This window comes from Hemicordylus capensis, chromosome 9, assembly GCF_027244095.1.
Source record: "Hemicordylus capensis ecotype Gifberg chromosome 9, rHemCap1.1.pri, whole genome shotgun sequence".
NCBI classification, from domain to species: Eukaryota; Metazoa; Chordata; class Lepidosauria; order Squamata; family Cordylidae; genus Hemicordylus; species Hemicordylus capensis.
Window position 1 is genome coordinate 5,989,555 of NC_069665.1, and position 13,167 is coordinate 6,002,721.

The 13,167-nt window shown below is 47.2% G+C and overlaps 1 protein-coding gene across 2 annotated transcripts in view; it reads left to right on the forward strand.

Annotated features, from left to right (window-relative positions):
- GNAO1 (G protein subunit alpha o1) overlaps window positions 1-13,167 on the forward strand; it is a 195,763-nt gene that overhangs the window by 135,639 nt on the left and 46,957 nt on the right. For both annotated transcript variants that reach the window (XM_053270466.1, XM_053270465.1), the window contains exon 4: window positions 1,799-1,959. In XM_053270466.1, the coding sequence (XP_053126441.1) occupies window positions 1,799-1,959 (161 nt within the window). The remainder of the gene's footprint in view (window positions 1-1,798; window positions 1,960-13,167) is intronic.

Below are 13,167 nucleotides of genomic sequence, written 5' to 3' on the forward strand. Positions count from 1 at the left end.
CATGGAGATCCTTCTCTGAATTATTTAATCTGGTTTCTTCCCAAAACTGAGTTAGTTTCAGAAGGCAGAGGGATCCTAGGAAGCTGTCTTATACCGAATCAGACCATTGGTCCATCACAGGAGGTCTGACTAGCGTGGAGCAAAGACCAACTCTTCCTTCTCATTTTGGAAATATTGGTTCTATTAGTACAGCCTAAAACCACCTTTATTGCGGCTGCATTCTTCCACTGGATCATGTTCAGCTGGTGATAAATCGCAATTCAAAGATCCTTTTCACATGTACTGCTGCCAAGCCAGGCATCTGACCTTTGTATAGTTGTGCATTTGGTTCTTCTCCCACCCAAAGTGCAGAACTTTATATCTGGACAGGGGCATAGCAAGGTTGGTGTGAGTCTAGGGACAAAAAGTGAAGTTTGGCCCCCTTGCTCCCTGTCTTCTTTGTCTCCCCCCACCCAATATATTGTTTGCAGAAAAATGGTAAGGACATGATGAAAACAAGATTCTTAGCATGCCCTTGCTTTCTCTTCTCTGTGTATAATATTACACCCTCTTCATATATGCATACACTTTCACACACATACTTGTGCACACGTATTCCCCTAGCTCAGAAACATTTTTAACGTATGCCTACTACTGTGACCTGATATGCATACAACCCCTAGCAATGTTCCTATCCCTGTTTGTATGTTTGTGTGCTCCTCTCTCTCTCTCTCTCTCTCTCTCTCTCTCTCTCTCTCTCTCTCTGTGCTATCTATACCATTTTGAGAACTTGTTTGGTTGAAAAACAATTGAATATATATTTCACCACCACCACGAACCAACCAAAAAAAGTCCACCCACCTCGTGCTCACTTTCTGCTTTCCTTTCTACGGAGAGGAGAACAACTCATTGCAAGTTCCAAGGGGAAGATCACATGATAGGTCAGGACTTATTGGGAAGAACCCAATCATTTTAAATCCCTTTTAAGAAAAAGGTTAAAAATCTCTCACAGAAGCAAAAACAAGGGCTTGGGAATGAGGAACAGACACACCAAGGGAGGCTTTCAGTCGGGGATGGGATCTCTCTCTCTCTCTCGGTTCATGAATGTGGGAAGAAGAAAAACACACATTGGCTTCTGAGGGAAGAAATCACATTCACAGAAAAAAAAAGAGAAGGGTTGTTTGTCTCTCTGAATTTCCTTCCCAGCTCTCCTGTGTGTGACCAACATGCTTCCTTGCTGCTCCCCCTCCAACTCTGCATTGAATTGTTGAGCAGGGGAGGAGCACAGCTCAAGGGAGGAGGACCAATCCCTGGGCTTGGGGGCGCAATGTCACACCCTGGCCATGGGTCTGTAGAGCCTTGTGGGGCCCCTTGACCCTCAGGGCCTGAGTGCAAGTGCACTCCTTTGCCCCCAATGCACCTTATGCCCTTGCATCAGGAACATAGGAAGCAACCTTATACCAAGTCAGACCATTGGTCCATATCACTCATTATTGTCTTCGCAGACTGGCAGCAGCTTCTCCAAGGTTGCAGGCAGGAATCTCTCTCAGTCCTATCTGGAGATGCTGCCAGGGAGGGAACTTGAGACCTTCTGCACGCAAGCAGGCAGATGCTCTTCCCAGAGTGGCCCCATCCCCTAAGGGGAATATCTTTCATTGCTCACACATGTTGTCTCCAATTCAAATGCAAACCAGGGTAGACATTTCAGGCTTCCTACCACAAGACCTGTTGCTGTTCTAGTTTAAGAAGTTGGCTATCCGATTCTCATGGGTTCTTCTAGCAATACACAAATGTGACCTCTCCTTCCTTCTCTGTCTAGGCCGATGCAAAGATGGTGTGCGACGTCGTCAGTCGGATGGAGGACACAGAGCCCTTCTCTCCAGAGCTGCTTTCAGCCATGATGAGACTTTGGGCAGACTCCGGCATGCAGGAATGCTTCAATCGGTCCCGAGAATATCAGCTCAATGACTCTGCTCAGTAGTGAGTATCACACCACATACAGAGTATCACACTCTATCCATAAAGGCTCCATTTTTCATCTCTGGCATTTGCAGGTTAGTGGATCTGAAACAGCAGAGGCGGGAAAATGCACAAGATAGACACCAACAACAGCCACTGGCAGGAACTTTGAAAACCTCAGCAAGTCTGTGCAGAACACAGCAGGGCGCTTTCCAGATTAGACCCTGCAATGGGGTCATGTCAGATCTCAGAAGTGTGCTTTCACATTTCCTGCATTGTGGCACCACAGTTCCTATGCAAACAGCAGGGTGCCGTTCACATTACCAATGCCTTGTCTCAGATTTAATCGCTGGGATATAGAGCTAGGACGTCGTATATCCAGTGTAAGGAAGTTGCTGGTTTTTTGGGTTGTTAGTTGCTGCGAGACTGCTCCCCCTGCTGCTTACGTTTTAAATGTGACTTGCCTGAATGGAGGCATTTTGCTGCTTTTGAGCAGCTAGTTTGGAAAGCGCCCAGCCTAGATGAACCAATAGTCTAATGCAGGGATGAGCAAACTTGGCCCGCCAGCTGTTGATGATGGGAGTTATACAGCTGGACAGCCAGGTCTGACCACACCTGGGCGCTCTCCAGATTAACCCCTACAACAGGGTCACTACGGATCTCCTAAGTGTGCTTCCGTACTTCCCGTGTTGTGACACTGCAGTTCCTGCAGTGCCGTTCACATTTCCAATGCCTTCTTTTGGATTTTATCTTTGTGTTATAGTGCTACAATGTTACAAGTCCATTGCTAGAAAATAGCTGTATTTTCCCGTTGTAGGAGTTTGCGATTCGGGGGATCGTTTTCAGTATGATCCTGCCAAGCCGAAGCATTTTACCCCTGTTGTAGCGTGTAATCTGGAAAGCGCCCTGGTCTAATGTCACAAGATGGTTGATAATTGCATCATCTGTAGTTCCCAGTATGACAGATGTCATACTGAGTATGCTCAGTGGAACCTCATTTAAAACATTCAGCTCTGACTGGGCAGTTACGCCTTCACAGATTGGAGTGAAATAGTAACCAGTGTGATTCCTTTAGAAGAGGAGAGCTGGTCTTGTGGTAGCAAGCATGCCTTGTCCCCATAGCTAAGCAGGGTCTGCCCTGGTTGCATATGAATGGGAGACTTCATGTGTGAGCACTGCAAGATATTCCCCTCAGGGGATGAAGCCGCTCTGTGAAGAGCATCAGAAGGTTCCAAGTTCCCTCCCTGGCTTCTCCAAGATAGGGCTGAGAGAGATTCCTGCCTGCAACCTTGGAGAAGCCACTGCCAGTCTGTGAAGACAATACTGAGCTAGATAGACCATTGGTCTGACTCAGTATATGGCAATTTCCTATGTTCCTATGTTCCTAATCCCTTTTATATATTAGGCACATTCACACAACTGTTAAAATCAAAGTAGGAGGTAGGCTACCCCGTTTTGCATGATCGTCAGAACCTGTGCATTCTCCCCATTGCTCATGGCAGGGCTACCCAGCTTCTGCACCCAACTTTTTACCAGGGGAGGAGAGAGGAGCCTTCCTATCCCTATTGTTCAGTCATGAGGACACACACGCTGCTCCTATGTGGGCTACCGGCTCGCGGCACACCCTTCCCTACACAGCAACAATTGAGAGCCATGGCTAGAGCAACCGCCGTCAATGGATGCACTAGCCTCCAAAACGCACTCTATGCTCCTGAAACCGGAGCAGCTTTGGCAGGGCTGCATCCACCTCTTCCTTTTTGGCCAATGGGAATGCAGACACTGATGTACTGAAGCGTTTCCAGTCTGTTGGCAGGGAAGAGGATGCTGGGAATGCATCTGAGCCCTTGGAGGACCTGCCATGGAGGACGGGACTTGAAGCTGCCAGTTTCAGCAGCAGATCTGCCGCCGGCCATGATCATGTGCCTGCTGGGCTTGCAGATGCCTGCAGAGATGGTGATTGTGAGTTGCATGCTGGGTAACCTCTCACCGGGGTACCCACCTCAAAACAGTTGTGTGAACAAGCCTGCTGTTTTGCCTAGCAACCTGAGCCCTGGGCATGTTACTTTGTAGGGAATGGCACCCTCATCAGATGTAAGCGGGATGAAAATGTCATGGCATGAAGTGTAAGATTATATGCATTTTAGGGACCAGTGGTCACAGTTTGTCTGGCTCTGGACACTCATCAACTGTAAGCAACAGAAGGGAAAAGCCCCTGGTGGTGCAGTGGTAAAACTGCCGCCCTGTAACCAGAAAGTTACAAGTTCGATCCTGACCAGGGGCTCAAGGTTGACTCAGCCTTCCATCCTTCCGAGGTCGGTAAAATGAGTACCCAGAATGTTGGGGGGCAATATGCTAAATCATTGTAAACCGCTTAGAGAGCTCCGGCTATAGAGCGGTATATAAATGTAAGTGTTATTGCTAGTGCTATTGCTAGTGCTAAAAGAGATGCTGGAGTTTGGTCAGTCATAAGATACAAATACGATGAATATTTACATACCACTTTTCATCAAGGGTTCCCAGAGTGGTTTACATAGATATCAAACCCTAGATATAAAATGGCTCCCTGTCTCCAATGGCCACAGCGCTCATAGGATTGGACTTTCTGGGCCCCCTTCGGGAGGGGGCCTCCAAATGTAGGGGGGGCTCCCCAGAAGCCCCCGGCCACCCCCAGGCCCACCCCACCGCTGAGCAAATCTTTCCCATTTTTGCTAGCACATGCACAGGTGGGGGTGAGAGCCAAGCGGGCCTTTCCTGTGTTGGCGGCAGCGGCAGCTGGTGGACCTATCCGGGCCTGACTGGTCCGGCGCACCTACATAGTGAGACTCATGAGCGTTGTGGGCTTGCGACACTCAAGATTCACTCTGCGCTGGCCCATGGGAGCATCTCGCCTATGCTCAGTCAGGCCCAGACAGGCCCACCAGCTGCCGCTGCCGCCATGGAAGAGGCCCTCTCGGTTCTCACCCCCCACCTTCCAGCTGCTTACTTGTCAACAAAAATGGGAAAGAGAGGCATGATGGGGTACTGCTGGAGAGGCCTCCCAAGACAGCTGGAACCCCCCCAGGGACGCAGCATGCGCATGCCACGTAAAATGCAAGTTTTTCTCCCCTAAAAAAACCCAAAAACCTCCCCCCAACTTTCCCTAAAGCGGCGGGGGGCGGGGGAGGGGGCTCATGGGGCAGACCTCCGAAACCCTTCAGGTCGGACCTCCCTAAATGCCTAGGTGTGCCACTGCCCAAAGGGCTCACGACAATCTAAAAAAGAAACAGAAGCTAGACCCCGGCAACAGCCACTGGAGGGATGCTGTGCTGGGGACAGAGAGGGCCAGTTGCTCTCCTGCTGCTGAATAAAGAGAATTTGTTTGTTTGTTTGATTGATTTGATTTGATTTTTATACCACCCTTCCAGAGTGGCTCAGGGCGGTTTACAATTAAAACAAAACCATTAGAACCAATAACAGTTAAAACAGAAATATAAACAATGTAAAAACATCAATTAACAATTAAAACATCATAAAAAACAATTAAACAATCAGAACAATTTTTAAAAACCTGAAAACCAGGTTACAGCTTTAAAACAATTAAAACTAATTAAAAACTCTGGAAGGCCAGGCCAAACAGATAGGTTTTAAGGGCTCTCCTGAAGGTCAATAAAGAATTCAGATTGCGGATTTCTGCTGGGAGTGCATTCCACAGCCCAGGAGCAACCACAGAGAAGGCCTGCCTCTGAGTTGCCACTTTAAAAAAGTGCCTCTTGGCTCAGTGAGCAGGGGTCAGATTAATTTGGGCTACGCAGTGCAGGCATAATAAGCAGATTTCTGAAGCACAGAATTCCCTATAGAGAAATGCAAGTACTGGTGTTGTATTAGGCAAACTCAGGGCCCAGAGGCTGGAATACAGCTGGCTTTCAGCCCCTGGCTCTCTTTTTAATCTAGCTGTGTTTCTGTTTTAGCAGTTTGTTTCTATTCAAGTTTTATGACGGTTTTTATCTTGCTGGACCCCCACCCCCACCCCAGAGTCTTTGGACCAAGGGCAATAGGGAAATCAAATAAATAAATAAATAAATAAATAAAAGTTTGGTATCTGGCATTTGAAAGACTGTATTTGGAACGCTGGATCTACTTTTGGTCATCCACACTAAAGAACTATCTATCTATCACATTTATATACCGCCCAAACTTTCGTCTCTGGGCAGTTAACATAAAACAATTAAAACATATATAAAAAGTTAAAACAATTCAACCATTTAAAATCAATCACAAACTTAAAACAAACCAATTTTAAAAGGCTGAGAAAGCTTGGTTGAAAAGATGGGTTTTCAGATTTTTTTAAAAAATTGCCAGAGAGGGGGAGGATCGTATCTTAGTAGGGAGCACATTCCACAATCGATGAATGCTTAGCTATTTAAGAGGGGTGCCTTCTTATTCATCAACCTCACCGTTTGTTAAGATCATCTGGGGAGGTCTCTGCTGGTCAGTGACCGAATAAACTTATCTCATCTGGGGAGGTCCAGTTAAGGTTGCGACCGGCTCAGATGGTGACGATTCTAAACTGGGTCTTTTCTAGAGTTGCCACAGGACTCTGGAATGCGCTTCCTAAAGAAATTAGAATTTCCCCTTCTTCTCTGAATGTTTTTAAGAAGGACTTAAAAACATACCTGTTTAGTCAGGCTTTTAGTTGGTAGTTTTAAAGCTTTGGTTTTAGAGTTTTTAATTGTATTTTAAATTGTTTTAATTATGTTAATGTTTTAATGGTTTTATATTGTGAACCACTCAGGGACCTTTTTGGATGAGGCAGTATATAAATGTACTAAATAAATAAATAAAGGAATGAATCCTTTCTATCTAACTGGAACAAGAGCTGTGGTCCAGCAAGAGGGTCGAACTCAAAGAACATCAACCAGAAAATCAAAATGTCAACAATGGAGGAGATTGCAAAAAAGGAAGTGATGCTTAAAAAACCCCATGCATTCTGAGTTTCATCCAGCTTTCATAAGGGAGAATTCAATTGCTCTTTAGTCTATGGAGGCTATCTGGATTGACAGATGAAAGAGATTTCGTGTTCCGAATCCAAACAAACAAGGAACTCTGTACAACAATATGAAAGGCGCTTAGAAAGTACATCTAAGTGCAATTGTTCAGACTTTTGTTTTTGGACCCCAAGCCAAGTCTTTTAAAACTGAAATTATTCCCTTGTTTATCAAAAGTGCCAGACTAGTGAAGAGCTGCATGCAACTCATATGCATTAGTACCATGGCTAATTTGCTTAATACGGGGTTCTCAGACTTGGGTCTTGGCCTTCAACTCCCATCATCCTCAATTGGCTGGGGGTGATGGGAGTTGTAGTCCAACAACATCTGAGGACTCAAGTTTGAGAACCCCAGGCTTAATCAATCTGCTTCATGGCCAACAAAAACAACGGGACCAGAACAAAAATGGGAGATGGTTGCAGGCTGCAGCAACACAGGAAATGTAACAGGAAGCCCCTCATTTCCTGTTACATCGGAAGCTGCCTTATACCGAGTCGAACCCTTGGTCCATCTAGCTCAGTATTATCTATGCAGACTATAGATAATACAGATAAGACTACACAGTATTATCTACACTTCTCCAAGGTTGCTGGCAGGAGTCTCTCTCAACCCTAACTCGGGGATGCCAGGGAGGGAGCTTGGAACCTTCTACACACAAACATGCAGGTGCCCCCTCCCCTCAGAGGAATATCTTACACTGCTCACCTGTAGTCTCCCATTCAAATACAAACCAGGGCAGACCCTGCTTAGCAGAGGGGACAATTCATGCTCGCTACTGCAAGACCAGCTCGCCTCCTGTTGCAATTCTGGACCCCAGGATTGGCTAGTGATTCAGCTTAGGGAGTCAGCAGTCCAGTGATTCAGTTTAGGAGAAAGGGTTTGAGCACACAGGCAGGTACTCAACTGGGCAGACCTCTGGACAGTAGAAGGCAGGAAAGTTGTTCCTGTGGTAGCAACTCTTCTCTTTGCTAAGCAGGGTCCACCCTGGTTTCATTTGATTGGGAGACTACATGTGTGAGCACCGCAAGATATTACCCTTAGGGGATGGGGCTGCTCTGGGAAGAGCACCTGCATGCTTGCATGCAGAGGATTCCAAGTTCCCTCCCTGGCATCTCCAGACAGGGCTGAGAGATACTCTTGCGTGCAACCTTGGAGAAGCCGCTGCCAGTCTGTGTAGACAATACTCAGCTACTTGGACCAATGGCTTAGCTTCCTATGCGTTTATGTTAAAACAGTGTGTACCACTTGTCTCCCACAACAAGAGTTCAGCAACTGAAGTTTGGTAGGAGAGGTTTTTAATAAGATCTTGCCCTCTGCAAGATCTTTAATAAGATCTTTTCCCTAGAATGGGAAAACTTAGAAATGCTAAGGGAACCAAGGGGAAGGTTCCAGTCCAGGATCTTGGAGAGCATCCCAGAGCATGGTCTAAGAGGACACAATACAACCACCTTTGTGTGGTTGGTGTGCGGAAAGGAGGCTCACATGCTGTAAATTTTAATTGCAGAATTTTGGTTCCCAACATTTTGATTTCCCATAATTTCATCTGTCGCGAGTCTGGGTAGAGGAGATGTTTTAGAATAAAAACAGAGGATAAGCCAAACTGTGAGTACTTCAGGAATGTGTGCATCAATGGGGCTTGCGGATAGCTTGCAGCTGCGAGCTGGACAGGAGCCAGAGATTAATTTTCTACGAGCCACTAGACTGCAAGAAGTCGTACTGTCTTGGCATGGAGTCAGAACTGCTCAGAGCTGGCCAGTGGCACCACCAGACCATGGCCCTAATGAGATCTCATTCAGCTAACCTTTTCAGTGAACCAAGATAAAACACTGGGTGAAAGAGAGAGAACCGAGACGCCCCAGTTGGCTGGATGCAATGGAAGGAAGAGCAAAGAGAAGGATTAACGAAATAATAATTAATAATAATTAATAATAAAAATTGCAAGAGGGTTGGCCCAAGTGCTTAGGCCTAAAAGAGGGATCACATAAGGCAGGGCTAGAGCACCGCAGCACATCTTTGGCCTTCCAGCTGTTGTTGGACTACAACATCCATCATCCCTATTGGCCAGTGTGGTTGGGGATGCTGGGAGGCAGGCGAGTGGGAGAAAACGGCTGGGCCAAACTAATAATTGCCTATTAATTAAAATAAATAAATAGGCAACAGGGTTCATGACAAAGGAGGCGTTCTCTTAAGTACCCTGGACCTAAGCCATTCAGGGTTTTATAGGTCATAACCAGCACTTGGTATTTTCCTTGGAAACATATCGGCAGCCAGTGCAGTTCTTTCAGAATCGGTGTTATGTGGTCTCTTCCTGTTGTCCCAGAGGCCAACCTGGCTGCTGCATTCTGTACCAGTTGTAGTTTCCGGACTATCCCCGCGTAAAAGGTGTGTGTTTTGCCCCAGCCAGAAGATGCTGAGCTCCTATAAAGCTGAGATCTCTTTTCTTCTCTGCTGTCCTTTTTTGGAATCACTTCATGGGAATCTAACATACAAAGATTTCCAGGAAGGCATTTCTTTACATGCCTACCTGCCTTTGCCTCCGCTGGTTTCTTTCCAGCTTTACCTCAAGAGATGTCATTTTGCCGTCAGCAGCAAATTATGTGTGCGTTTTTCCTTCTTTAATTGCCTTAAACTGAATGACTCCGGAAAGTGTATTCTTTTGCAGAACAAGTCATTTTAGAGGAGAGAATGGCTGGCCCACTTTGTCTAGCATTTACTCACCCATCTCAATAATCTGTGGATTTCTGCTGGGCTTCTGGGAGCCCTGAGACACAATACACTGGAGAGAATGACCCGAAGTTTATATTTAATCTCTGGTTATAAGGGCCAATATCTTATTTGTTATATTATCATTTTTTACATTTGCATGTCACTCTTCTTTCAAAGAGTTCTGAGCAGCCTATGTGGGGTTATCCCCTTCCCCCCGCCCCAGCAAACACATAGGTTTGAGACAGTGGCACTGGCCCAGAATAACCCGGGAGCAGCTTGGCTGAGCAGAGATTTGAACTCAGAGCAGGGGCGGAGACACTATTGGACGAACGGGTTCAAAGGTCCTGGGCTGCTGCCCCCAGGGGCCGCACCTTGCATGTAACGTATGTAGTCATGTAGGGAAAGGACTGTAGCTTAGTAGAAGAGCATCAGCTTTGCATGAAGAAGGCCTCAGGTTCCCTCCCAGCAGCATCTCCAGATAAGCCTGGGAGAGACTCCTGCCTGCAACCTTAGAGAATCCACTGCCAGTCTGTGTAGACAGCACTGAGCTAGATGGACCAAGGGTCTGACTCGGTATATGGCAGCTTCCTTATGTTCCTATGGTAGGATGTGTCCCCCTCCTAACGTGTTCTGAAGCTGGGGATGGAATCTGGGCAGGGTGTGCTTATCCTTCCCAGCTGGGGCTTTGTAAACAAATACGCTCCCTGCCTCCTACCTTGTTTCACACTCACACAAAACAGGAGTGCACCCAGCTCATGGACTTGGGTAGCAAGTGTCTCCTGCCCAAGTACAAATCATGTGAACTGCCCTGATATCAAAATAGGGGCATTCTTTGCTCCTTTTCACTAGAGAGTTGCGGGGTTGTGACAAAGTCTTCATGGGAAAGCTTTTGAGGAGGGATTGAGGGGATCTGCCCAGCATCTGATCTGCTTAAAGTAGAAACCCAACCTAAATAGGGACACCCACTTTCTTCAGCAAGTCGTCCCTTAAAGAATAGAAGACAACAAGCATTTGTGCGTGGAAGGTCTTCTGTCTGGAAGGACTCGGCACAAGGCATTTTATCCTCTCTAATAAAACGCTTGGTGTCCATCCGTGGACGGACACCAAGCATGCGTTCGTGCCTCTCTCTGCCATTCTGCGCATGCGCGGAGCGCATGCGCAGGACGGCCGAGGCAGAAACGGAGACAGGTAGCAGGCGGACATGTTTCTGACTCTGCCCGGCCACGGGGAGGACATATGCGGCTCCAGCAGCCGCTTGGAGGCAGAGACGGCGGCGGGACCAGACCACCCGCGGGCGGTAGATAAAGATGGCTGCGACAGCCGCTTGGAGGCAGAGACGGCTGCGAGGGGACCGGGAGGGCAGCGGGAGGGAGCAACGGAAAACAGCCACAAATACATAAAAAGCGGCGGACACAGAACGGAGAAGGGACCCAGCGGCAGGGACCAGGCGGTTAAAAAGCACACACTGTAAACCCCACGGAAGGAAGAGGAGGAGGAGGAGAGCGAACAGCGGGAAGGAGCAGCCGCACCTCTACAAGTTCCGCGGCTCCTCCGCCGTGGAGCTGCTTGAGAGAGGGATGGCATGGTCGGAAGCAGAGCTGGAGGGAGCCGCATACCTGGAGAATGGAGCAGGGAAAGGCGGCGGCGGCATGCGCGCCGCAAACGATATAACCAACGGCCACCACGAGACCAACAGTACACAGGAGCAGCCACTCAGAAGCTCTTTCTCCACAGCGCCTTCTCAGTCGGGGGAAAAGGTGGGAGAAAAAAGCCCACTGCGAAAAGCCCTGTGTCCTCCACAAAGAGAAAACCCTTCTTCTCCCTCAAGCACGAAGCACACTCTAGAGCCAGAGAAGAGAGAACTCCCTGGTCAGGAAAGGAAATCGCTGGCTGCGCTCGCCCAGCCGAGCTGCGAGTGAGGGAAAAAGCACAAAACAGCCAAACACGACTGCTGGCCATTCTAATTCGATCTAACCCAGCTACATAAACGAGCCTGGCTCCAGGCACTTAGGCTAGGTGGCAGGGATAAGAGTTGATAAAGCTCCTCACAAAATTGAGGTGAAAAGAAAAAAAAAACTTGAGAAAAAAATAGAAAAGAAAATCCGGGTGGGGGGGAGGAATCCAAACACATATATTTGAGAAAAAAGGGGGGGGGGGATTAACACATACTGTATTTGAAAAACACAGAAGACGTCCTTGCTAAAAAAAAATAAAGGAGTGTTTACTACATTAAAATAAACAGTTTTATATCAACTCTCAGTACAGCAGTAGGGCAGACTATGACTGTAAGCTGCATGCTTTAGAGAGAGACTTTTATGGCTTTAAATATATCAGAGGAAATAATTAGCACACTTTGTGGCAGCCAGTGATGGAATTTATTCATTTGGAAGGCATTGGTTACCTGTCATCAAAACTACATCATGTCCTTCCTTTTCTGTTAAACTTCAACTGGGGGCAGTAAGAATTCACTAAACGGAAATGAAGAGGTTTTTTGACAGTGCTCCCATGCAATGATTTAATGCTGCTAAAAGACAGCAACCCCAAGAAGAGAGGGAAGCAAGGAAGGGAAGGGAAGAGAGGGGGAGGGAGAGAAAAGAAAGGAATGAAAAAGAGAGAGAGAGAAAAGGAAGGAAAGGAGGGCAAGAGAGAGGGAGAAGGAAGAAGGTACTAGCGTCCGTTATTTTAACGGGCTTAAAAATACTAGGTATTAAGATAAGCAATTGCATTCCCTTCCCATTCATAGATCTCTGCCCCACTGCAAGTCTAGTAAGGGAGCATCTGTCAGCGGCTTGTGACGTCTGCTTTTCCAAATGCAAAGGGCTCTGGGGGAGCAATTCTGCACAGGCCTCATAGGTGACATTGTTTTTTGGTGACTCTTTCCTGGAAATGTTGAATGAAAACAGTAAGCGGAGGGAAGTGGAAACAGGCAGGGCAGTGGGGCCTTCGCCTTACAATGTTGACGTTCTAGAGAGCAGAGATGTGGGGCTCAGATGGTTAAGTAGGCTTTGTACAGAGAAGCTTTCGGTTCAAAGGGTCAATCAGCTCACTCAGGATACAAGGAAAAATTGCGACATGACCTCTCTGCAGTCTTTTCCCAAGGCTCCGGAGTCTGGAAATAAGTACACTCTTCCCCAGGGGCTGCAATTTGCCAACTTAGATTTCGGAGCTTGAGAATAATTGTGGACTGCTTGCCATCTTGAGGAGTCACAGAGATGCAGATTCCACAGGAGACCTTCTCCTTTGCTTTCACCTCCCCAGTGCCAAACTGGAATGAATGGGTGTGAAATAACTTCCGGGAATAAAATCCCACACCATCCAGCATGCTACAAATTAAAGAGAAGTACACTCTTGTGTACTTGTGACACTCCCCTTCTCTCTGCAAGGATCACTTTGTGAGCCTCCTGGCCCCACACATTACTGGAAGTGCTTCTCTACATGCCATATTCACGTACTCTGCAACAGCCTGCCAGTTTAAAGGTTTTTTAAAGGGCGCTAGCTT